Raw genomic sequence first — 23731 nt, forward strand, 5'->3', positions numbered from 1 at the left:
CATGTGAAACCCTAAAGTAGTAAGTGCATATATGACCCGAAGAAACTCTAAGGTAGCAAGTGCATACACAGATTATTGTTTATTAATACACATTTCTTTTTCATCTATATAACTAATATTTTATATAGGTAATTTTCATTTTTTATAGATTCTAAAATACCACATACAATTTTCTTTTCATAGTTGACAATCTGCAAGTTAGAAAAACAGAGTATGATTGCTGTACCATGCTCCCACACCGGAACTCCTGCCTTCCTCTTCGGCCCATTAAAGGGCTCTGCAGACTGGTGTGGGATCTCAGCTTTTCTGGAATATGAGATCCAATGAATTTGATTCCAGGTACAATGCTAAAACTCATTTGGTAGTGGGATATATATCACTTGACTTATCATCTGCTTTTGACACCATTGACCATACACTTCTATTACAAAATCTTCAAGATGTTGGCCTCTCCGGACAAATCATGGATTAGTTCACTTCCTACCTTGCTGATCGGTCATCAAAAGTAATCTTTAATGGCACTACCTCTGAAACATTTTCAAATACATACGGTATTCCCCAAGGCTCCATCTTATCTCCCTTACTGTTTAACATCTTTCTGGCCCCACTTCTTACTCTAGGCCAGTCCATAGGCCTAACGATTTATGCCTATGCCAATGATATTCAAATAATACACCCGATTAACTTCAATTATCCCGAGGACATCAATTTAATAAATCAAAAACTAGAAAAAAAAATCACAACTTGGTTAAATACGAACATGCTATCCCTTAACATTAGTAAATCAAAAATGATGATTTTTCCCCTCAAAGTAGGGCAACTACTACTCAATACTATCAAGCTCAACTCTATCCCTATTCAAACAGTTCCTACCGTAAAATTACTCGGTGTCACTCTTGACAGTAAATTCACCTACCACGATCAAATCAGTGCAGTAGTTAAAAAATATTTGTACCATCTACGACTGATCCACTCTCTATCTAGAGTACTTGAACCCTCATCTATCAATATTTTAATTCACTCTTTAGTGATCTCCTGTATTGATTATTGTAATGCCCTATACAAAGGGATTACACAAAAAGAAATTTGACAATTGCAGATTATCCAAAATACCTCTGTTAAAATTATCTTCCAGGCAAGGAAATTCGACCATGTTTCACCTTTACTAATTAAAGCACACTGGCTCCTTATCAAACACAGAATCTCTCATAAAATTATTTTACTTACATTCAAAACTAGAACTTGTAACTAACCGGAATTCATAAACAGACTTCTTATACCCTATACCCCCCTTAGTTCACTCCGCTCTGCTACAAACCGGCTCACAAACCATGGATTTAGCATTCAGCTAAGATAGTACACTGCTCTGCGTTCTCCTTCCCCGACCCTGATGAAATAATGAAACGCGTCGGTGGGGATTGAGCCAGACCCAGTTTATTAAGAATAAGTTAAGTAAAAGCTACATTTGCTACTATTATAGTATTAAGCACAAGCACTTTATAACTTAAAAAGAAAACCATAAAATAATATATTGAATGAAAAATCGCATAATACAAAGGTTCCTATGAGGACAGCTACCATACGTTAAAATCGTGTGGCATTCTGAGGAACTTTATGCGAAGAAAATGGTGGCTAACTTAAGTTAAGTAATATGAGTAAGGCATACTTGTGCAGATGACTACATACATGCCTTGAATAGAATGATGATGAATGAATCTGGAGTGCAGCATTGATATGTGAGGCACTAAAAAAACATAGGGTAGTGGATTCACTGCCCAGAGAAAGCACAATGGTACCAAGCATTGGGGTTTTCATAAAGCCATTATGTTCATCAGACATTAACGATGACTTTAGCTTTTGCTGGCGCTATTTGCAGTTGCCATGCCAGGGATTACTCCTTCCTCATGAAAACATTTCAGTAGCATAAGAGGGGGAATTATTAGAAGGGACTGTGGGGTATTAGAGAAGGGACTGGGAGGTGTTTTAAAACTTTTGGGTGCTCCAAGATTAACCTAGCTGTTTTTAAATGAAAGAAATACATGAAATTTATATTTATATTTTTCTTTAAAAACAGATTGCAACAAAATAGAAAATTTCATTTAAGCTTCCCATTTTATTTTAAATGAAAGTATATCCATAATTAATAAACTTGTATTAGAAGTTGAAGGGAGAGTGCATTGTAGTATGCGCACTGGTTTAAAAGCGAAGTTTAAGCGAGTTACAAAGCTAAGTACTCAGCGGTATAAAATTTGATAATTGCTAAGCAAATTTTTATTGAAAATTACATATAGTTTTAGATATGGTTCAGAAAGTATCATTTTGAATAGCTTAACGGGGACGGCAAATGATGAGGCACCATGTAATGCTTCCCGCGGTTCTAAGATTATACAGCGGTGGAGTGGTGGGGCTGAGGCTTCCTTGAGAGTCATTTGCATATAAGTATGCATATCCAGATCTTCTCTAAATAAAAGTTAATTAGATGTGAGCCAGACATCTTAGAATATAGGTTATTTCAGAAGGTAAACTGCTGGATTTTTCACAATTGCAACATAGATTTGGTCTTAATAAAACACAAAGTTTTAAATGGTTGCAATTGAAGCAGGCCATTCAGGTTGGGTTCCCTGAATGGAAAACATTAAATAATCAATATAGTTTAAAGTTCTTATGTTTTCAAGCAGACTTCCTAGGACATCAAGCCGCATTGTGGTATAAATTAATATCTGGATATTTGAATAAAAAACCAAAAAATGGTCTAAGAGACATTTGGAGCATTGAGATTGGACATCAGATTAATGCATCTCAATGGCCACTAATTTGGTCTTGGAGAATGAGATGTACAGTGTCAGCATCTATGAGACAAACTTGGTTCTTTTTATTACATAGAGCTTTTTGGACCCCTACACGTTTGCAAAAATTAGACAGTTCTAAGTCCAATAAATGCTGGCACTGTAATCTGGAACCAGGGACGTTAGATCACTTACTGTATCATTGTCCCTACATTAAAAGTTTTTGGAATGCAATTTGGCCACAAATTAATAAATTGATGGAAAATTATATAGCAATATCTTATGATACAGTGTTATTTGGAATGATGATGAGAAAAAAAAGTCAAATTTCACCAGAAAATAACAAGCTTTTATTAATTATGACAGGGGTTGCCATTCAGCATATAACTAATAACTGGAAGAATTACAACAACCTAAATTATACATTTTGGTGGAATACAATATGTCATATATTCAAAATGGAAAGAACAATAGCAATACAAAGGGGGACATATACTAAATTTATAAAAATATGGGGGCCATTGGCAAAATACTGTAATGAATAAATAGTAGGATTTTTCTTCTTCTTTTCTTCTTTTAGGGATCTTTTTTATGACACACATAGAGGGGGGGTAAAGAAAATAATTTCTACATAATATGTTATAATATATTATACAATATGCAATGTATGAATGAAAAGTAATAGAAGGGTGGGGGGAGGGAGAGGGGATAAAATTTATTTAGAATATATTGTATTAGATACAAAAATGTTATTGAATATTCATCAATTGTATTCTCACATGTTGTACATTTTCTATAAAATTTGAAAATTAAAAATATTATATATTAAAGTAATAAAAGGGTGGGGGGAGGGTGAGGGGGAAAATCAAATTTAGATATATAATGTATTAGATATAAAAGTGATACTATGTATTTATCAATTGTATTTTAATATTTTGTACACTTTATGTAAAATTTGAAAATAAAAAATAATGGAAAAAAAAAAAAGAATATAGGTGATGCCATGTGGTTTAGAGTTATGCCTAAAGCAAGGAAGAACAGAATCTGTTCAGATGAAAAATAATCATGCACACATAAAGAAGGTAAATCATGTCCTTATTCCTGCAGTGTGATGAGAACAGTACCTTCAACAACCACGCACTCTACCTGGGCCTGCCCTGCAGCAGGGAGGATTTCAATGGCTGTCCTAACATTCCTTCCAGCCTGATCTTTCAGCGCAGCACTAAAGAGTCCTTCTGGATCTCCACTCAACTCTCCTCCACCAAACTCACCCAAAATGGTATAGTATCCATCACTTCATAATTCCTATATATAACATGGAAAATTCATGGCTGGGGGTCATGACTTTCTGAGGCCAAGAAATGGTGCTGGTCTGGAGCCAAGGTAAGGAGCTGCCACTATACCTACCTCAGAACCAAACAGAGTAGCTGTGCCCAATGGCTGGATTCAATCACTGTACTACAAAATGTTGAAGCTGGGTCGCCACTGTGGCTAACAGGCCCTTTTATTAAATTGTAGCAATGTTTTGCACTTACTGCCTTGTAATTGCTCAAATTACTGCACAGTAAAAGCACAGCCTGTGTTTTAACTGTTGGAACATTCCCAGGATCATCCTGTACAGTTCTCACACAGAAAAAGCCTTTATCCTGAAGTATTAAATATTGCCAACTGCTGTAGAAAAAGGTCATAAAAATAATGAATCAAAAACTCACTGTAGAATCAATACCTACTAAATATCTCAAGAAATAAAGTTTCTGGTGGAGTTCTGTATGTCATACATATAAAATGGAAAGAACATTAGCAATACAGAGAAGATATTTAGGTAAATTTCAAAAGGTTTGAGGACCATTAACAGACTTTTGTAATGAGCAATAAACATTTTCCCACAATAAGATAATTGAAATGAGGGGATGGGAATGGGTGGGTGGGATGGTATTTTTAAATATTTTATTAAATCATATAATGTATAATATAATATATGAATATTTTTGATGTATTAGGGATGGAAGGGTGGTTAAATTTCACGATTTTCAGATGATATTATAGCAATTCAAGTGATGTTTTATAATTCAAATGTTATTTCCTGTTACACTTGATGTAAGTTATAAAAATGAATAAAAATTTATTTAAAAAAAAATAAATAAATAAATTCTAGAAGTGCTTATCAATGAATACAAAGACTGTCATGAAAGTCACTAAGGCCCTCTTAGTAAGCTGTGGTAGTGGTTTCTAAGGTGGCTCGGAGTGCTAAATGCTCCAACGATCATATGAATTCTATGAACTTCAGAGCATTTAGCTCCTAGCCGCAGTAGAAACCTTTATTGCAGCTTAGTAAAAGTGTGTGTGTGTATGGGGTAAATGTCACATGATACTCGCTCATCAATTTTAATCATTGCACTTCCAAAAAATGCATTTCATTGAATTGTGTATTTCAAAGTTATTTATGGAAAATGTTTAATATCCAAAGAAAGACCAAAGGGTAAAACAATAATGTATTTAAGATTTAAGATCGTCTGGAAACAATGGATAAGTGCAGGTATACGAACATTAAATGATGTCATTTCAGAAGGTTCACTGCTTAGTTTTTCACAATTGCAAAATAAATTTGGCTTAAATAAATCACAATATTTTAAATGGATGCAATTGAAGCAGGCCATTCAGGTAGGGTTCCCTGAATGGAAAAATCTTAATACTCAATATAGTCTGCAGGTTTTATGTTTCCAGGCGGATTTCTTGGGTCACCAAGCCGCAAAATGGTACAAATTGATATATGGATTTTTAAATAAAAAAAAGAAAACTGGTCTTAGGGATATTTGGAGTATTGAGATTGGACAGACAATTTCTGCGTCTCAATGGCCACGATTTTGGTCCTGGAGATTAAGATCTACAAAGTCAGCATCTATGAGTCAAACATGGATGTTTTTATTACATAGAGTGTTATGGACCCCTACGCGCTTGCAAAAGATAGATAATACTAGATCCAATAGATGCTGGCATTGTAAAATAGAAATAGGGACGTTAGATCATCTAATTTTTTTTTGTCCCTGTGTAAATGCCTTTTGGAATATGATTTGGCCCCAAATTAACAAATTACTAGAAAATCATGTAGGACTCTCATATGACACTGTATTATTTGGAACTGCAATGAGAACTCAGAGTCCGATCTCAGTAAACAATAATAAACTACTATTAATATTGACAGGAGTCGCCATGCAACAAATAACTCAGAATTGGAAAGACTATACCAAATTAAATTATACGTTCTGGTGGAACTCTGTCTGTCATATATACAAAATGGAAAAAGTAATAGCATTACAACACGGGAACATTCATAATTTCAATAAAATTTGGCAACCATTGACTAATTATTCTAATGATTAGATTTCTTAGCACAATTATAATACTTATATAGAAAAGGGGTGGGATATGTATAATTTTTAGAATCATTAATTGGAAAAAGGGGAGGGATGTATAACTTTTGATTATATATAATATATATTGTTTATAAATTAAGTTGTATTAATGATAGATACAATGATATATAGTAATTAATTATATCACTTGAATTTCAACTATTGTAAAAATTGAAAAATTCAATAAATAAAATTTAAAAAAAAAAAAAAAAAATAATGTATATGACAATATCTATTGATGCTTGCAGTACTATTTCTATTGCTAAGCTAACTGGGGAAAGACCTCAAACGAGTGTAAATTTTAAATTATCCATAGCTACATTAAGAATATCAAAAAGGCTAGATGCTTTCCACAGAAAAAAAAATTGTCCTAAAACAATACAAGAAGCCGACATTTAATAAGGGTGGTGCAGAAAACACAACAGATTCTTCATATTCAGCCCTAAAGACAATAGAGGGTGCAAAAGTAGCTCCCATAGCTATTGAAAAAAAAATTTCCCTCAAAGCAGAAGTAACTTTCAAATAGAACCAACTCAGCAACTTTACAGAGTAAAGAGGCTGTGATCTGTTCAATCATTTGAAGAATTGTCTTGATTGTGCTGAGTACATCCTGCTGTTACATCCATGGTAACCAACCACGGGGTGTCCAGTATAAATCACATTGATTTCAAAATTTGGAGCATAAGGGTGGTAGCCTTAATATAAGATCTCACCTGAGCTGCTGCTAGTTGCAGATAACATTTAAAAAGTTAGACATTGGTTCCAGGGCAGCACCTTTGGTAGAAACAATTGGACAGCCTTGGGGGTTCAACTTATCTTTATGAATTTTTGGTAAAAAAAATATTTGTATGGAACTTGAGATGATTCTCCAACAAGAGCTCCTTTTCTTTCCTGGTAAATAAACCAAGGTGAAGCTTATAAATCTCAACAGAAAAGAAGAAAAACATTAGAAATCATGCTGTTAAAAAATATAATATTCTCTTGTTTTAGACAACTTACTTACATTCTATACCTTAATGCTACTTAACATGAATTACTCTCCAATCAAGCAAAAAAGTAGCATCTCTTAAATTGAAGACTTCCAGATTAAATCAGCCAATCCAAACTGACATTATCAACTGAGTACCAATCAAATTAGGGAGGTTCATTCCACTATTTCATTCAGTCCTGGATGTGTTGTTTTTAGTGTACTCAAGAAGTTGAGTCTGGTTACCTCCCAAAAGTGAGGTGGGGACTCAATTTATGGTCTGCCAGTTGATATCTCTCCAGTTGTAATTGGCCACTTATACTTGATTTTGATCTATCTCTTTTGTATGGTGGCAAATTTTGGAAACTTATTCTGGCCTATGATGCTGGTTTGCTTGCCAGGAAAAAGAATACGCCAAACAAGTCTCGTCATTCTTTGGAGTCCTACCGTCATATAAGCCTGAAACTTACTAGAAATTCAGTACTAGAAACTTACTAGAAATTCAGGCACCAAAATCATGGAATTCACTTCCATCATATATAGAATGAGTCCTCCTTTTCTAAATTTAAGATGCATCTCAAAGCTTATTTTTTTTTAAAGAGCCTGTGGCCTTCCTTTGGTATAATAGGTGATTTTTATTATCCCTGATTGGCAGTATTCCTGGTCCCTGTCCTCCAGCTCTCTCTATCCCTCTCATAGTTTGGGTTTGGCACTTTTCTATACCTGACATTTTTAGTATTGCTAACCGGAGTGACCTGCTTGTTCAGATATGGTGGTATAGCAAGAAATTGCAATAAACATATTTTCTAAAGTGTTAAATGTCATAATCACATTCTTTTCTTTCTTTTTATGTTTTGTAGTGGATTTGCTTGCCCTTCTCAAATGGAAAGCCTACCCAGATCGAATAATGGACATCCTTGGAAAGCTTCGTCAGATCAGTGGTGAGGAAATTGTTAAGGTTAGTGTCAGTGAGTCAGGGGATCTATAAACCCTGGAATGTCTGTTAATCTTTAACCTCTTTGCCTTACTCTGAACATCAATGTTGGCACTAACAATACTGCTAGAACCCCTCCGAATGCATCAGATGTGACTTTGTTTCCCTGGGAGAAAAGGTGAATTAGACAGGTGCACAGGTAGTGTTCTCATCAATCCTCCCTTTCAAGGGTAAAGGCCAAGGTAGAGAAGCTCACATACTGAAGATGAATGCTTGGCTGCGCAGATGGTGTCATCCATGGGATGATTTTCCAAAGGCTGCTGAGCAGAGGTGGTGTACATCTATCAAAGAAGGGCAGAAGTGTTTTCAGCAGCAGACTAGCTAACCTACTGAAGAGAGCTTTAAACTAGAATTGTCGGGGCTGGGTGATCAAGCTCAAATGACAAGACTTCCACTTTAATAGGATACATCATGCAAAAAGAAAGATCATTAGATAAAAAACATCATGTTTGGTAAAGTTGAACATTAATACAAAAGAGGAGGACCAGCGATGTGAAGGATAGATATGGTAATAGCTGTGGCTGCCATTCTGTGAATAATTAGCTGTCTGACCGAAGGCCAGACAAAGTTGAGGATGATTATCCAGAAAATTGCCATGAGTCAGCATTAATTCAACAGCACTTAATAACTTTTGTGTGAGCCTGCATGAATAAATCAATGTTTCATTAGCATCCTCCTCAGACCAGTCCAGAATCTGTAGATGTTGTCTATCAACCAGTGGCTAGAGAGAGAAAATAAAATAGTTCTGTTTGACCTGCCCCTTAAAGGCACCATGTAAGCTCATACACTCAGTATTTTTCTATCTCCAGTGGATGATGATGGTACTCTGTACAAGTCCTGGGCTGGACAAGACCCATATGCTCCCAAATCAATTTGCATTGGTATAGTAGAACTTCCTCTCAATATTAAAAAAGTCAGGTTGGATGATAAATATTTGAATTTGCTAGAGCCACACAGGCTATAAGCTTTACCTCTTGTATTAATGACTTAAAGAGCATTAAAAAGTTTTTGCAATTTTTAATGCTCTTTAAGTTATTAATACAAGATGTAGAGCTTATAGCCTGTGTGGCTCTAGCAAGTTCAAATATTTATCATCGTTATCCATCTGAAACTGTATTGAGCAATGCGATGATTGGGTGGTGAGGCGGTGGTATCCGCCTTCATGTCTCTGAGCATAGATCTATCAGCAGTTGATGTACACCTCATTTAGTCCATGAATATGGGGACAGGACAGGCACTAGCACTCAAACAGAACTTGCATAATATAATCAGCTTTGGTCTAGAACTGCACAAATAATTTGGGAGTAGTATTCTTCAGATATTATAGAAATTTAAAAAAATAATAGCTAGAAAGTGAGTTTATATTAAAAAAAAAATTGGAGCAGTTTGCTGTTTTTTGAGTCAGATGCTGGTAACATATATTAGCATAATTACTTGTATAATGGGAGAAAATCAGGTCGTTAATATGAATTGATGTTGTGTTGTGGGATTTCTTTAAGAGAATGAAAAGTATGAATCTGAAATTGTATTTCCAGTGCAATAGGTTAGACATTCTAGACCAGGGGTGGCAAAGTCCTTCCTCGATGGCTGCAATCCAGTCGGGTTTTCAGGATTTCCCCAATGAATATGCATGCACTGCTTTCATTGTATGCTAATAGATCTCATGCATATTCATTGGGGAAATCCTGAAAACCCGACTGGATTGCGGCCCTCAAGGAGAGACTTTGACACCCCTGTTCTAGACCATAGGGTTATTTCCCACTATTCTGTTATCACTTGATTCCCTTGATATGTAATTCTCAAAATTGAATCCTCTACCACACCATGTAATGTACACGAATCACTGTTATGTAATTTATCTAGATAATCTTTATTACGCAATTCTTTTGGTAATTCCTATTATCCCAGGACAAGCAGGCAGCTATTCTTGACTGATGGGTGACGGCACCGACGGAGCCCCGGTACGGACAATTTTAGAGTGATTGCACTCTAAGAACTTAGAAAGTTCTGGTAGGCCGCACCGCGCACGCGCGAGTGCCTTCCCGCCCGACAGAGGCGCGCGGTCCCCAGTTTCTTAGTTTCCGCGGAGCTAAGAAGACGCGTCTCTCTCAACGGCTGTTGTGAGAGGATTTTTTGTGAACTTCCCGCTCGCGTAAACTTTTTGAGGAATCTTATTTCCTTTCCTTTTTTCTTTATTTTCTTTCTTAAAAAAAAAAAAAAAAAAAAACATTTTGTTTTTTTGCCTGTTTTTCGGCCTTGCCCCGGCGGGGCATTTAGCCACCATCGAGGCCTCGGCCTTCGATTTGGCTGAAGCCGTTTTTACATTCATGCCCCCCCAACCCGGCTTCAAAAAGTGCCAGCGGTGTGCACGACCAATTTCACTAACTGATCCTCATAATTGGTGTCTCCAGTGTCTTGGTCCCGACCATCGAGCGTCAACCTGCACCCGCTGTGCAACTTTAAAAAAGAGAACTCTTAAAAATCGAGAGATTCAACAAAAATTATTGTTTGGTGCCGAGATGTCTGATTCTACACCGGCACCGACATCGGCACCGGCGCAGTCGGCACCCACATCATCGACACCACGCGATACCGCGGCGGTGTCGACTCCAGGTAAGCCGGCTAAGAAGCCTTCCCCGTTGGAGCGTCCTCCGGTCTCGATGGCAGCGAGTCCAATTCTGCCGACCTCGAGGCGCCCACGGAAGCGCTCCGCTCCAATAGAGGTGAGCCCCTCGACATCGGGGTCCTCATCCTCGGAGCGTAGAGCGGCACCGCAGGTACCATTAAAGAAAAAGACGGTACCGGTGCCTTCCCTTGAGGAGCGTATAGCTGCTGTTCTGAAGGCACAACTTAAAGAACAGCTACAGCACCTCCTACCTCCAGCCCTGGCATCGAATTTACCGGTACCAGTCCGGTCTGAGCCACCGGTACCGATAGTGGACCGTCCTATTTTATCGACGTCCACTCTATCGGTACCGGTACAGTCGGTTTCCTCGGTCTCCATGCCGATTCTGGCGCCGGAGCCGAGAGCTCACCATCAAGCTGTACAGACTTCGGCTCCGGTGCGTACTGTAGCATCTCCCGGTACCGAATCAGGCAGGTCGGGGAAGTCTCTTCACAAGTCCCGGCATTTAGAGCCTTCCACTCCAGAGTCTCGAGACCGGAGTTCTCAGGTTCGAGACCCTGACTTATGGGGTGACTCGGAGGATCCTCTTCTTTAGGAGGGAGAATGCTCTTCTGGTGATGAGGACCCGTCTGTTTTAGGAGCCTCCTCTAAACCAGAAGTGTCTTCCTTTTCTTCATTTTTGAAGGAAATGTGTGATTCTCTCTCCATTCCTTTGGAGGCTGAGTCAAAGAAATCCAAGGCTTTCCTTGATGCCTTGGACTTTGACCAGCCTCCAAAGGAATACCTTAAACTACCTCTCCATGATATATTGAGAGAGACGTTTTATAAGAATCTGGAATCTCCTTTAACTATCCCTGGAGCTCCTAGAAAGTTGGATTCCTTGTATAAAGTCATTCCTATTCCTGGGTTTGACAAGCCCCAATTACCTCATGAGTCCCTTTTAGTTGAGTCGACTTTAAAAAAGTCCAAAGGGGCTAGTGTATATGGCTCAGTCCCTCCTGGCAGAGAGGGCAAATCTATGGACAAGTTTGGTAAAAGGCTATACCAAAATGCTATGTTAGCAAATCGATCAGGAAATTATGCATTCCATTTCTCTTTTTATCTTAAGCACCTAATACAAAATCTCACTGCTTTTGAGAAATATCTTCCTGATAGGAAAAAGTCTGCTTTTCACCACACTTGTTCATCTCTTTTACAGCTTCGAAAATTCATGGTAAGATCTATCTATGATACTTTCGAGCTGACCTCCAGAGCCACTGCCATGTCAGTGGCCATGCGAAGGCTAGCCTGGCTTCGTGTTTCAGAACTGGACGTTAATCACCAGGATAGGCTAGCCAATACACCTTGCTTAGGGGATGAGCTGTTTGGAGATTCCATGGACTCCACTACCCAGAAATTATCGGCTCATGAGACCAGATGGGACACGCTTCTTAAACCTAAGAAGCCTCCACCAACCAGGCCCTTTCGTCCACAATCAACCTACCAACGTAGATTTGTGGCTCGTCCTCTGCCTCAAACTGCACAACAACCTAGGCGTCAGAGGCAACAGCGTCCAGCTGCTAGACAACCTCAGCAACAACAGCAGGTAAAACCTACTCCTGCACAAAAGTCTACCCAACCCTTTTGACTTGGTTCTCAAGAACATAGCCAGTCTTCTCCCTCCTACTCAACTTCCACAGCCTATAGGAGGACGCCTTTCTTATTTCATAAGCCGTTGGGAACTTATCACGTCAGATCAGTGGGTTCTGAACATCATCCACCACGGCTACTCTCTCAACTTTCAGACTCTACCTCCTCCAAGTCAACCAAAAGAGTCTGCTTCGCACACTCAGTCTTTCCTTCTTCTCCAGGAGGTTCAATCCCTTCTCCTTTTGAACGCCATAGAGGAGGTTCCTCTAGATCAAAAGGGACAGGGATTCTACTCCCGTTACTTTTTAGTCCCCAAAAAAACAGGAGATCTCAGACCCATTCTAGATCTCCGCGATCTCAACAAATGTTTGGTCAAAGAAAAGTTCAAAATGCTCTCTCTAGCCACTCTTTATCCTCTTCTAAATCAAGGCGACTGGCTATGTTCTCTCGATCTCAAAGAAGCATACACTCATATACCGGTCAATCTGGCCTCCAGACAATACCTACGCTTCATGATCAATCGTTGTCATTACCAATACAAGGTGCTACCCTTCGGTCTTGCCTCCTCTCCGAGAGTATTCACCAAATGTCTGATTGTGGTGGCTGCCTTCCTGCGATCTCACCACCTTCAGGTCTTTCCTTACCTGGACGATTGGTTGATAAAGGCCAATTCATCTCAGACTGTTCTCCTGGCCACCAACCAAACCATCAGGTTTCTTCAACTTCTGGGGTTCGAGATCAATCTACCCAAATCTCATCTCATCCCCACTCAGAGACTTCAATTCATAGGAGCTGTCTTGGACACAATCCTCATGAGAGCGTTCCTGCCGTCCAATCGTCTTCAAACGCTTCACTCTCTATGTCAGCAGGTGCTTCCACAGCGTTCCATCACAGCAAAGCAAATGATGATTCTCTTGGGTCACATGGCCTCCACAGTTCATGTCACGCCTCTTGCACGTCTTCACCTGCGCACTCCTCAATGGACACTAGCTACCCAGTGGTCCCAAGCGACGGATCCTTGCTCACGTCACATATCTGTGACATCATCTCTTCGTCAGTCTCTACAATGGTGGTTGACATCCTCAAATCTATCCAGAGGTCTTCTGTTCCATCTACCTCCTCACCAACTTGTCATCACCACAGACGCCTCCCCTTATGCCTGGGGAGCTCATTTGAACGAGTTCCAAACTCAAGGACTTTGGACGGCCCAGGAAAAGAAGCGTCACATCAATTTCCTGGAACTCAGAGCGATGTTTTATGCCCTCAAGGCCTTCCAGCATCTTCTTTTTCCTCAAGTTGTCCTGTTGTGCACAGACAATCAAGTTGCGATGTACTACATCAACAAACAGGGTGGGACGGGCTCCCGCCTCTTATGCCAGGAAGCCCAAAAGATCTGGACTTGGGCCATAAATCACCATCTATTCCTGAAAGCTATTTACATTCAGGGAGAGGAGAATTCCTTAGCGGACAAGCTCAGCAGAGTTCTCCAACCTCACGAATGGACAATCGATCCTGTAACTCTACAATCCATCTTCGCTCAATGGGGCACCCCTCAGATAGACCTCTTTGCAGCTCCTCACAATCATCAGCTGCCCCTATTCTGCTCCAGACTCTACTCACCTCACCGTCTGGCAGCGGATGCTTTTCTCCTCGATTGGTCCAATCTGTTCCTGTACGCTTTCCCTCCTCTGCCTCTCATGTTGAGAACCTTATTCAAGCTCAAGAGGGATCAAGCAACCATGATTCTGATTGCTCCGAGGTGGCCCAGGCAACATTGGTTCTCCCTTCTACTTCAACTCAGTTCCAGGGAACCTTTTCTTCTGCCTCTGTATCCTTCTCTGCTTACTCAGCATCAGGAAACTCTTCTACACCCCAACCTACAGTCTCTGCACCTGACAGCTTGGTATCTCTCGGGCTGACTTCTCATGATACACTCTTGTCTCAGCCTGTTCGTTCAATTCTGGATGCCTCCAGGAAACCGGCCACGCTTCAATGTTACCATCAGAAGTGGACACGGTCTTCTTCATGGTGTCTTCTTCATCATTATGATCCCACTTCCCTTGCAGTGGAGACATTGTTGGATTATCTCCTTTCTTTATCAGACTCTGGCCTCAAGTCCACTTCAATCAGAGTCCATCTTAGTGCTATAGCAGCTTTTCATGAGCCAATCCATGGAAAACTCCTCTCAGCTCATCCCTTAGTGTCCAGGTTCATGCGGGGTCTTTTTAATGTGAAACCACCTCTTAAAGCCCCTCCTGTTATCTGGGATCTTAATGTAGTTCTTTCCGCTTTAATGAAGCCTCCATTTGAACCCTTGGCTACTGCATCTTTCAAGTTTCTCACTTGGAAGGTGCTTTTTGTTATTGCTCTTACCTCTGCCAGGAGGGTCAGTGAGCTCCATGCACTAGTGTCGGATCCACCTTTTACGGTCTTTCATCATGACAAGGTGGTTCTGCGTACTCATCCAAAGTTTCTCCCGAAGGTTGTCTCTGAATTCCATCTCAACCAATCCATTGTTCTGCCTGTCTTTTTTCCAAAACCTCACTCTCATTCTGGTGAACAGGCTTTACATACTTTGGACTGTAAGAGGGCTCTGGCTTACTATTTAGACCGTACTAAGCCTCACAGATCGTTCCCTCAACTCTTTCTGTCCTTTGATCCAAATAAATTGGGACGTCCTGTTTCTAAACGTACGTTGTCTAATTGGCTGGCAGCGTGCATTTCATTCTGTTATGCTCAGACCGGACTGACACTGGAAGGTTCTGTCACAGCCCATAAAGTCCGAGCTATGGCAGCATCTGTAGCTTTCCTCCGGTCCACGCCCATTGAGGAAATCTGCAAAGCTGCCACTTGGTCCTCAGTTCATACTTTTACATCTCATTATTGTCTGGACACATTTTCCAGACGGGATGGACACTTCGGCCAATCTGTTTTGCAAAATTTGTTTTCCTAATGGCCAACCTTCCCTCCATCCCTCTTTTTGTTAGCTTGGAGGTCACCCATCAGTCAAGAATAGCTGCCTGCTTGTCCTGGGATAAAGCACAGTTACTTACCGTAACAGGTGTTATCCAGGGACAGCAGGCAGATATTCTTGCGTCCCTCCCTCCTCCCCGGGTTGGCTTCTTAGCTGGCTTATCATAACTGGGGACCGCGCGCCTCTGTCGGGCGGGAAGGCACTCGCGCGTGCGCGGTGCGGCCTACCAGAACTTTCTAAGTTCTTAGAGTGCAATCACTCTAAAATTGTCCGTACCGGGGCTCCGTCGGTGCCGTCACCCATCAGTCAAGAATATCTGCCTGCTGTCCCTGGATAACACCTGTTACGGTAAGTAACTGTGCTTAATTTGTATTCCGCCTTGAACAATATATAATGTATAATGTATTCGAAATTAATTTTCCTATGAACTGTTTTCCTACCTTCTTCAACTCTATGTTTATAACCTAACTAATTTATTTTTCTCAAGTACTTTAGCAAGAATGTGAGCCTTTGGGACAGTCAGGGAACTCTAAGTACTTTCTCTTCATCTTAATTAATCTTACTTAATGCATTTCTTCTATTTCTACTGTAAACCACTTAGAACCTCACGGTACAGCGGTATATAAGAAATAAAATTATTATTATTATTATTATTATTATTTCATGATCTGCAGAAGAAATCCATTTCAGCTTTTTCACTCTGCCTCTAGAGTACTTCACAAGCTAGTTTAGCACCCTCTAGCAGTCTTTGCTTCCGCTTGCATGACTGCAACTGTGTAGATTCTGCTCTTCCCACTTTATTATTTTAATTCAACATATTTTCGTCCCTTTTGCGAATATTTTCATGTTTGAAATGGAATTGAAGCTCTGCCTGCTTGAGAATCCACAGACTTCGGTCTGTATCTGGCAAGTCGATCCCTTCGGAGTACCTGTTAGCCAGTCTGCTTAGTCTTTCTTGGAGTTCAGGGCTGTCCCTGACCTAGTCTCACTCCCTGTTAAAAGGGGAGGGGGAGTTGAGCGCAGACTGTGTAGCGTGCTTAGGGGGTTTAGCGGTATTCTGCAGCGTGCTGGCTGCATTTTCACGCCTCTGCCCATCCAGGTGTGCATCCGGTGGACCGCAGGGGTGGAGGCATATTCAGACAGAGGAGTTTGACTAGCAGCCCAAAGATCAGCGTGGATGATGAATTTCCAGTAGTAGACAATGAATTCTGAACCAGCCATTGAAAAGGCTGGGAGCAGCTTCAGGATCTCTATGGTCTGGTAACTTTGAATACAAAGAGAGCTGACAGCTTCAAAATCAATCTTTTAAAAGTTAATTTTGAGGGGTTTTGAAGGTTTCCTAGTGTTGCCCTATGTTCCCCCACCTGAAATATGTTATTTTGTAATTTTTAAAGTTTGAGGAATGTCTTTTCAGAGCGTTTTTGGTGCAAATTCGGGTCTGGTGGCCATTATGAATTTTTAATGATCTTTTTTTCAACTTTTCCCTGTTTCCTTAAAATTTTGCCAGGAAAACTGCTGAAATTGAGTCCTTAGGGTTTCCATGTGTGGATTTACACCAAATTTGTGCACATTTAGAGCGGTTAACTACTGATTCAGCCTCCCCTTCACAGAAGCAGGTGATTACACGCTCAGCTAGCCTATTGGGATGACCACATTTATTTTCAGGGCTTGGTTCTGCGGCTTTGTCTGTCCGTTGTGAGACGGACTATCCGCTGCCTAAGAAGCGCAGGTATAAGTCATCTAAGGGTGACTCTATGCCCCAGGGTCCAGATACCTTCTCAGAATTTATGAGATTTTGCTGGTCCATATTTTACTACAGGGGTCTGGCTGCTGGGTGCTTTTCTGTTCCCCTTGCTATGCATCTCAGCGGCTGAGTGGCCTGGAGAGTTTCTGCACCATTTGTTCCTCCTTCCCAGACTCTTTTAGGGGTTCCAGTGACTGCTCCGGACCTCCCTAATCCTTTTTGACAGTGCTGCACCTCCCGGATTTGGGAATCTGGACTTGAGTGCTGGATCCGCGGATCCCTTTGGGGCTCCGAATCCTATAGAAGATCTGACTGTCAGGTGCTTGTTTAAGTTTTAGGTGCTGCCGGATCTTATTGCTGCTTCTTTACTGGAGTGAGTGTGGATACCCAGCTCGCTCCTTTCATTTCTTCAACTTTTCTCTGTGGCTCTGCAACGTTTATTCACAGTCTGCAACTTTTCCTGGCATCCAGATATGAGTTCATGGTTCTGAAACAGTTTGACTATAAGCTCTACAGGAGGGTCCTTTATGGAAACTTGGGCTATGTCCAGCTTGCATCTTCAGGCACATTTATTTTATCATTTGCTCTTATGGCTTAGCTCTTGAGCGCGCAGCTTTAAAAAAACAAAATATCAAGGCGCTTGTCATAGCTAAAGCTTTTTAGGTCTACCAAGTCGTCCTTGATGTCAGCTTACGCGAAGGCGTAGAAGACCTTTAGATTGCTGGAGTGACCAAGAACAGGTAGACCTTTATTCGATTCAGGTGTCATGGGTCCTTGCTTTCTCCAGGTGGGTCTGGATAAAGGCTTCACAGTGGCATCTCTGCGAATCCTGGTGGCCATTCTCTCCGGTTCTATATTCTAGGATTGGCAGTTCTCTTTGGAGTTGCATCTGGATGTTGCTCGGTTTTGCAAAAATATCTTCGGATTTGGCGACCCATTAAGACTCGTTCCCAGTCTAGGACTTTAATGTGATGCTGTCTGGCTTTGCCAGGGCTCCTTTTAAACTGCTAAGAGATGCTTCTCTCCGGGATTTAACTCTCCAGACTGTTTTTTCTGGTCGCTCTCTCTTGGACTGTAGAGTTTTCGAATGGCAGGTGTTGTCGTGTCGACACCCTTTGCTCCGAGTTCCTGAGAGCGGACAGTTCCTTCCTTTTTTTTTTTATTGACGAAAGTGGTTTTGGCTTTCCAAGTCCATCCAGAAGTGTATTTCCCGTTGTTCAGCTGACTGGTTCCAATCTCAGGATCGTCTGCTAAAGAACTTGGATGTGCGCTGGATACTCCTGCATTATTGGCGAGGCTCTCAAGAGTTTTGCTTTCTGACCACCTGTTGTCATTTTATTCTGCAGGGTTCTCCTGCTTCTAAGGCTACAATCTCTAGATGGATCTGTAGAGCCATTTAGTCTACTTACATTCTTGTGGGGCGACTGTCCCCTATTTATGTTAAGGCACTTTCTGCCAGAAGTGTAGCTTCTTCATGGACAGAAGCTACATCTGTTTCTCCAGAAGAGATTTGCAGGACGGTGATGTGGTCTTCTTTTCACATGTTTACCAATTTTTACAGAGTGGATGTTGCTGCCAGACAGGACTCTGCCATCTGAGTTCTCCGTCTTAGGGGCTGGCGCAGCAAGACCACCTTAGCTTTCTTGGGGGACTGCTTTTGTATGTCGCTGTGGTCTAGAATGTCTCACCTATTGCACTGGAAAAGGAGATTATGTACTTACCCTGGTAAGCTCTTTTCCAGTAGATAGGTGAGACATTCTAGACACCCACCCTGTCTTTGCTGTTCCTGTTTCAAATTCTGATTTCAGTCTCCTGCTTATCCAATTTGTTTCTTGGAGATCGGTCAACCCTTTGGGGTTAACAAGAGTTTGTACATATGTATGTGGGAGTAGTTCTGAACTGCTTTCACGCCTCTTTGGTGGTTAACGGTACTGTTTAATTGTTTGAGCAGAACAATAGTTTAGCTTGTTACAGGTGCCTCTACTTCACAGATGAGTGGGTCTCTCTATTCTTGGGTACTTACTGCTCAAGGGCGCTAATCTAGCCTATGAAGTACACTAAAGGCAGAGAGAAATGGATTTCTTCTGCAGATCATGCAAGTAATGGGAAATAGCCCTATGGTCTAGAATGTCTTACCTATCTACTGGAAAGAGCTTACCAAGGGATGTACATAATCTCCTTATACTGTACATATTCCAAACCCAGCATCATATTAATTCTTTGTCTGATGTTATTCTATCAGTTTCTGCAGGATATCTTAGACACATTGTTTGTGATTTTGGATGATAATACTGAAAAATATGGACTCCTTGTCTTCCAGTCACTGGTATGTACTCCTTAACTTCTTGTCCTTGGTATTCCTGGTGGAGGTCCTGTCAGTATATATTGTAGTCGATGCATCTTTTGCATATGCACTGCTTGGGTCCTTTGTAACTGTTTTTGACTGTCAGAAGTCCTGTGTCAAAAACTGGGGAAAAAATAACAATCACTACTATGATTTTTTCAAAAAAGCAATCAATCCAAATTAAAAAATATATATATATTCATTTTTTTTTTATAAATCTTTATTCATTTTAAATTTTACAACAAGTGTACAGAAAATCATTCATATAATATACAATTCCACTTGAAAATCTACAATTTTCACAGAAAAGAGTTTAATCCCTTCCCACCTCATATACAACATACTTTATAATAAATATCTCATAATATAATAATTACATCTTTCCCATTTAACCATATATATTCATTTCTATATAACAACTAAGTAAGCCCAGCATTCTACAAATACATATGAGACAGTTCTTGAACTAAATCTATCAAAAAGGCAGAATATGTGCAAAATTAAATGTTCATTTGTAGAGATCATATTCTAATCAAGGCAAATAAGTAGGACAAAAAGACTTTGGAAATGCCATTTATTAAGAAAATGGTTAAAGCCAGCAAGGCCGTTACCAAGAGAGACAGGGTTAAACAGGGGCACTGCAATTCAGTAAACGTAACAGGGAGCACTGACTTTTGGAGGGTGCCAATATCCTCTGCAAGCTTTGTTTACCTGTTGTGGAACCAGGACATAATGTCAGGAGGGAGCCGAGGCCTACACGAGCAGGAGGTAGAAGATGTTGCTCACGCTGATGAATGTTTACAGTAGATATCCTGCAAATGGGATGGTTGGATAGGCTGGAGTGAGCTTAGATGGCAACTTCAGCAGTTAGAACCTAGGACAATATCAGGTGGACTTTAGTCTATGGCCCAGAAATATCAAAGAAAAAACAAGTTAATTTAATCAAAACTAATGGGCAGACTGGATGGACCGTTTAGGTCTTTATTTGCTGTCATTTACTGTTTCTACTGTATTTCCCTGAAAATAAGTGTCTCATATTAATTATCCCAGGACAAGCAGGCAGCATATTCTTGACTGATGGGTGACGGCACCGACGGAGCCCCGGTACGGACAATTTTAGAGTGATTGCACTCTAAGAACTTGGAAAGTTCTGGTAGGCCGCACCGCACACGCGCGAGTGCCTTCCCGCCCGACAGAGGCGCGCGGTCCCCAGTTTCTTAGTTTCCGCGAAGCTAAGAAGACGCGTTTTTCAACGGCTGTTGAAATTTTTTCTACTTGCCTTCCCGCTCGCTTTTTGGCTCTATTGCCTTTTTTCTTTTAATTCATTTTTGTAAAAAAAAAAAAAAACAAAAAAAAACTTGTATTTTTTTCTTCATTTTGGTTTTTCCCCGGCGGGGCCTTCTGCCACCATCGAGGCCTCGGCCTTCGATTTGGCTGAAGCCGTTTTTACTTTCATGCCCCCTCAGCCAGGGTTTAAAAAGTGCCAGCGGTGTGCTCGGCCTATATCTCTCACGGACCCACACAACTGGTGCCTACAGTGTTTGGGTCCTGAGCATCAGGCTTCCACCTGCACCCGCTGTGCTACGTTAAAAAAACGTACTCTAAAAAATCGCCAGATACAACAGCGATTACTGTTCGGTGCCGAGATGTCCGACCCCGTTCCATCGACACCGGCTTCGGCACCTGCTCAGTCGGCACCTTCCTCTTCGACACCGCACCGGCGTCCCAGCACTCAGGTAAGCCGGCTAAGAAGCCTTTCCCACTAGAGCGTCCTCCGGTCTCGAGTGCAGCGAGCCCAATCCTGCTGACTGTGAGGCGCCAGCGGAAGCGCTCCGCCCCTATTGAGGTGAGTCCCTCGACATCGGGCTCCTCATCTCCGGGACGTCGAGCGGCACCACAGGTACCGCAAAAGAAAAAGGCGGTACCGGTGCCATCCCTGGATGATCGCATTGCGGCCATCCTCCAGGTGCAGCTCAAGGAGCAATTACAACATCTCCTTCCAGCTATCTTGGCACCAAACCTTCCGGTGCCGGTCCGCACTGAACCGCCGGTACCGACAGTGGAACAGCCTGTGCTGTCTACATCCACTGTTTCGGTACCGCTTCACTCGGCCTCATCGGTATCGATGCCAGTCCTCGCACCGGAGCCGAGAGCTCAACATCAGTCGGTACAGACTTCGGCACCGGTGCCACCGATTACATCCCCTGGTTCCATATCGATGAGGTCGGGTAAGTCGGTGCGCAAAACCCGACACTTAGAACCATCTACCCCAGAGTCTCGGGACCGTACTTCCCATGTCAGGGATCCTGATCTGTGGGGAGATTCAGAGGAACCCTTTCTCTCTGAGGGTGAGTGTTCCTCAGATGAGGATGACTCTGCTGTACCTGACCCATCCTCTAGGCATGACACTACATCTTTCTCTTCTTTTTTGAAAGACATGTGTGACTCTCTGTCTATTCCTTTGGAGGCTGAGTCTAAAAAGTCTAAAGCCTTTTTAGACGCCCTTGACTTTGACCAGCCCCCAAAGGAATTTTTGAAGCTCCCTCTTCACGACATCTTGAGGGAGACTTTCTACAAGAATCTAGAGACTCCCTTGACGATTCCAGGTGCTCCACGTAAATTAGATTCTTTATACAAAGTAATTCCCATTCCTGGATTCGACAAGCCTCAGCTTCCACACGAGTCTCTACTTGTGGAATCTACGCTTAAAAAATCCTCAGGAGCTAGTGTATATGCTTCTGTACCTCCTGGCAGAGAGGGTAAAGCCATGGATAAATTTGGTAAGAGGCTCTACCAAAATGCAATGTTGGCTAACAGAGCTGGTAATTATGCTTTTCATTTTTCATTCTATCTTAAACATCTCCTTACCACCATGGCTTCATTTGAGAAGTACCTTCCTCAACGTAAACAACAATCTTTTCACCATTGCTTTTCTTCTCTGTTTCAACTTCGTAAGTTCATGGTTAGGTCCATTTACGACACTTTCGAACTTACCTCCAGAGCGACAGCAATGTCTGTGGCAATGCGTCGCCTGGCCTGGCTTCGGGTATCCGAACTTGATGTTAACCATCAAGATCGGTTAGCCAATGCCCCGTGCCTAGGGGATGAGCTCTTTGGGGAATCCATGGACTCGACCACTCAAAAGCTCTCTGCCCATGAGATACGCTGGGATACCCTGCTTAAAAATAAGAAAAAGCCTCCTCCAACAAGACCTTTCAGGCAGCAATCGGCCTATCAACGCCGCTTCACAGCTCGCCCATTACCAACAGCTTCTCAGCAACCCAGGCGTCAACGGCAACAGCAACGTCAGCCTCCCAGACAACAACAACAGCAACAACCTGTGAAGCCACCTCCACAGCAGAAGACACAGCCCTTTTGACTTAATTCTCCAAAGTATAGCCAGTACTCCTATATCTGCTCACCTGCCGCAACCTATAGGAGGTCGTCTTTCACTGTTCCTCAGCCGGTGGGAAGTTATTACTTCGGACCAGTGGGTCCTCAACATCATCCGCCACGGCTACTCTCTCAACTTTCAGACTCTTCCGCCCCAAAACCTGCCAAAAGAGTCTGCTTTGCACAGTCCTCAATCTGCCCTCCTTATTCAAGAAGTTCAATCCCTCCTCCTTCTGAACGCTATAGAGGAAGTTCCTCTAGATCAACAGGGGCAGGGATTCTACTCCCGTTATTTTCTAGTCCCCCAAAAAACGGGAGATCTCAGACCAATCCTGGATCTTCGCGATCTCAACAAATGTTTGGTAAAGGAAAAATTCAAGATGCTTTCTCTAGCCACTCTTTATCCTCTTCTCAATCAAGACGACTGGCTGTGCTCCCTCGATCTCAAAGAGACATACACTCACATACCGGTCAATATGACCTCCAGACGGTATCTCCGCTACATGATCAATCATTGTCATTACCAATACAAGGTGCTACCCTTCGATCTTGCTTCCTCTCCAAGGGTGTTCACCAAATGTCTCATTGTGGTGGCTGCATTTCTACGCTCTCACCACCTTCAGGTATTTCCTTACCTGGACGACTGGTTAATCAAGGCCACTTCCGCTCAAGCAGTACTCCTGGCCACCAACCAAACCATCCTGTTTCTGCAAATACTGGGGTTCGAGATCAATCTACCCAAATCTCATCTCATCCCCACTCAGAGACTTCAATTCATTGGAGCGATACTGGACACAATCCTCATGAGAGCATTCCTGCCATCCAACCGTCTTCAGACTCTTCAATCTCTATGTCAGCAGG

The 23731-nt window shown here is 41.7% G+C and overlaps 1 protein-coding gene across 3 annotated transcripts in view; it reads left to right on the plus strand.

Moving 5' to 3' along the window:
- The window catches only part of DOCK3 (dedicator of cytokinesis 3), a 694894-nt gene that overhangs the window by 283400 nt on the left and 387763 nt on the right, over positions 1–23731 (plus strand). For all 3 annotated transcript variants that reach the window (XM_033926008.1, XM_033926006.1, XM_033926007.1), the window contains exons 18-20: positions 3894–4065; positions 8027–8124; positions 19376–19459. In XM_033926008.1, coding sequence (XP_033781899.1) covers positions 3894–4065; positions 8027–8124; positions 19376–19459 — 354 coding nt within the window. The remainder of the gene's footprint in view (positions 1–3893; positions 4066–8026; positions 8125–19375; positions 19460–23731) is intronic.

Source organism: Geotrypetes seraphini, chromosome 17 (assembly GCF_902459505.1).
Source record: "Geotrypetes seraphini chromosome 17, aGeoSer1.1, whole genome shotgun sequence".
In the NCBI taxonomy this organism is placed as follows: domain Eukaryota; kingdom Metazoa; phylum Chordata; class Amphibia; order Gymnophiona; family Dermophiidae; genus Geotrypetes; species Geotrypetes seraphini.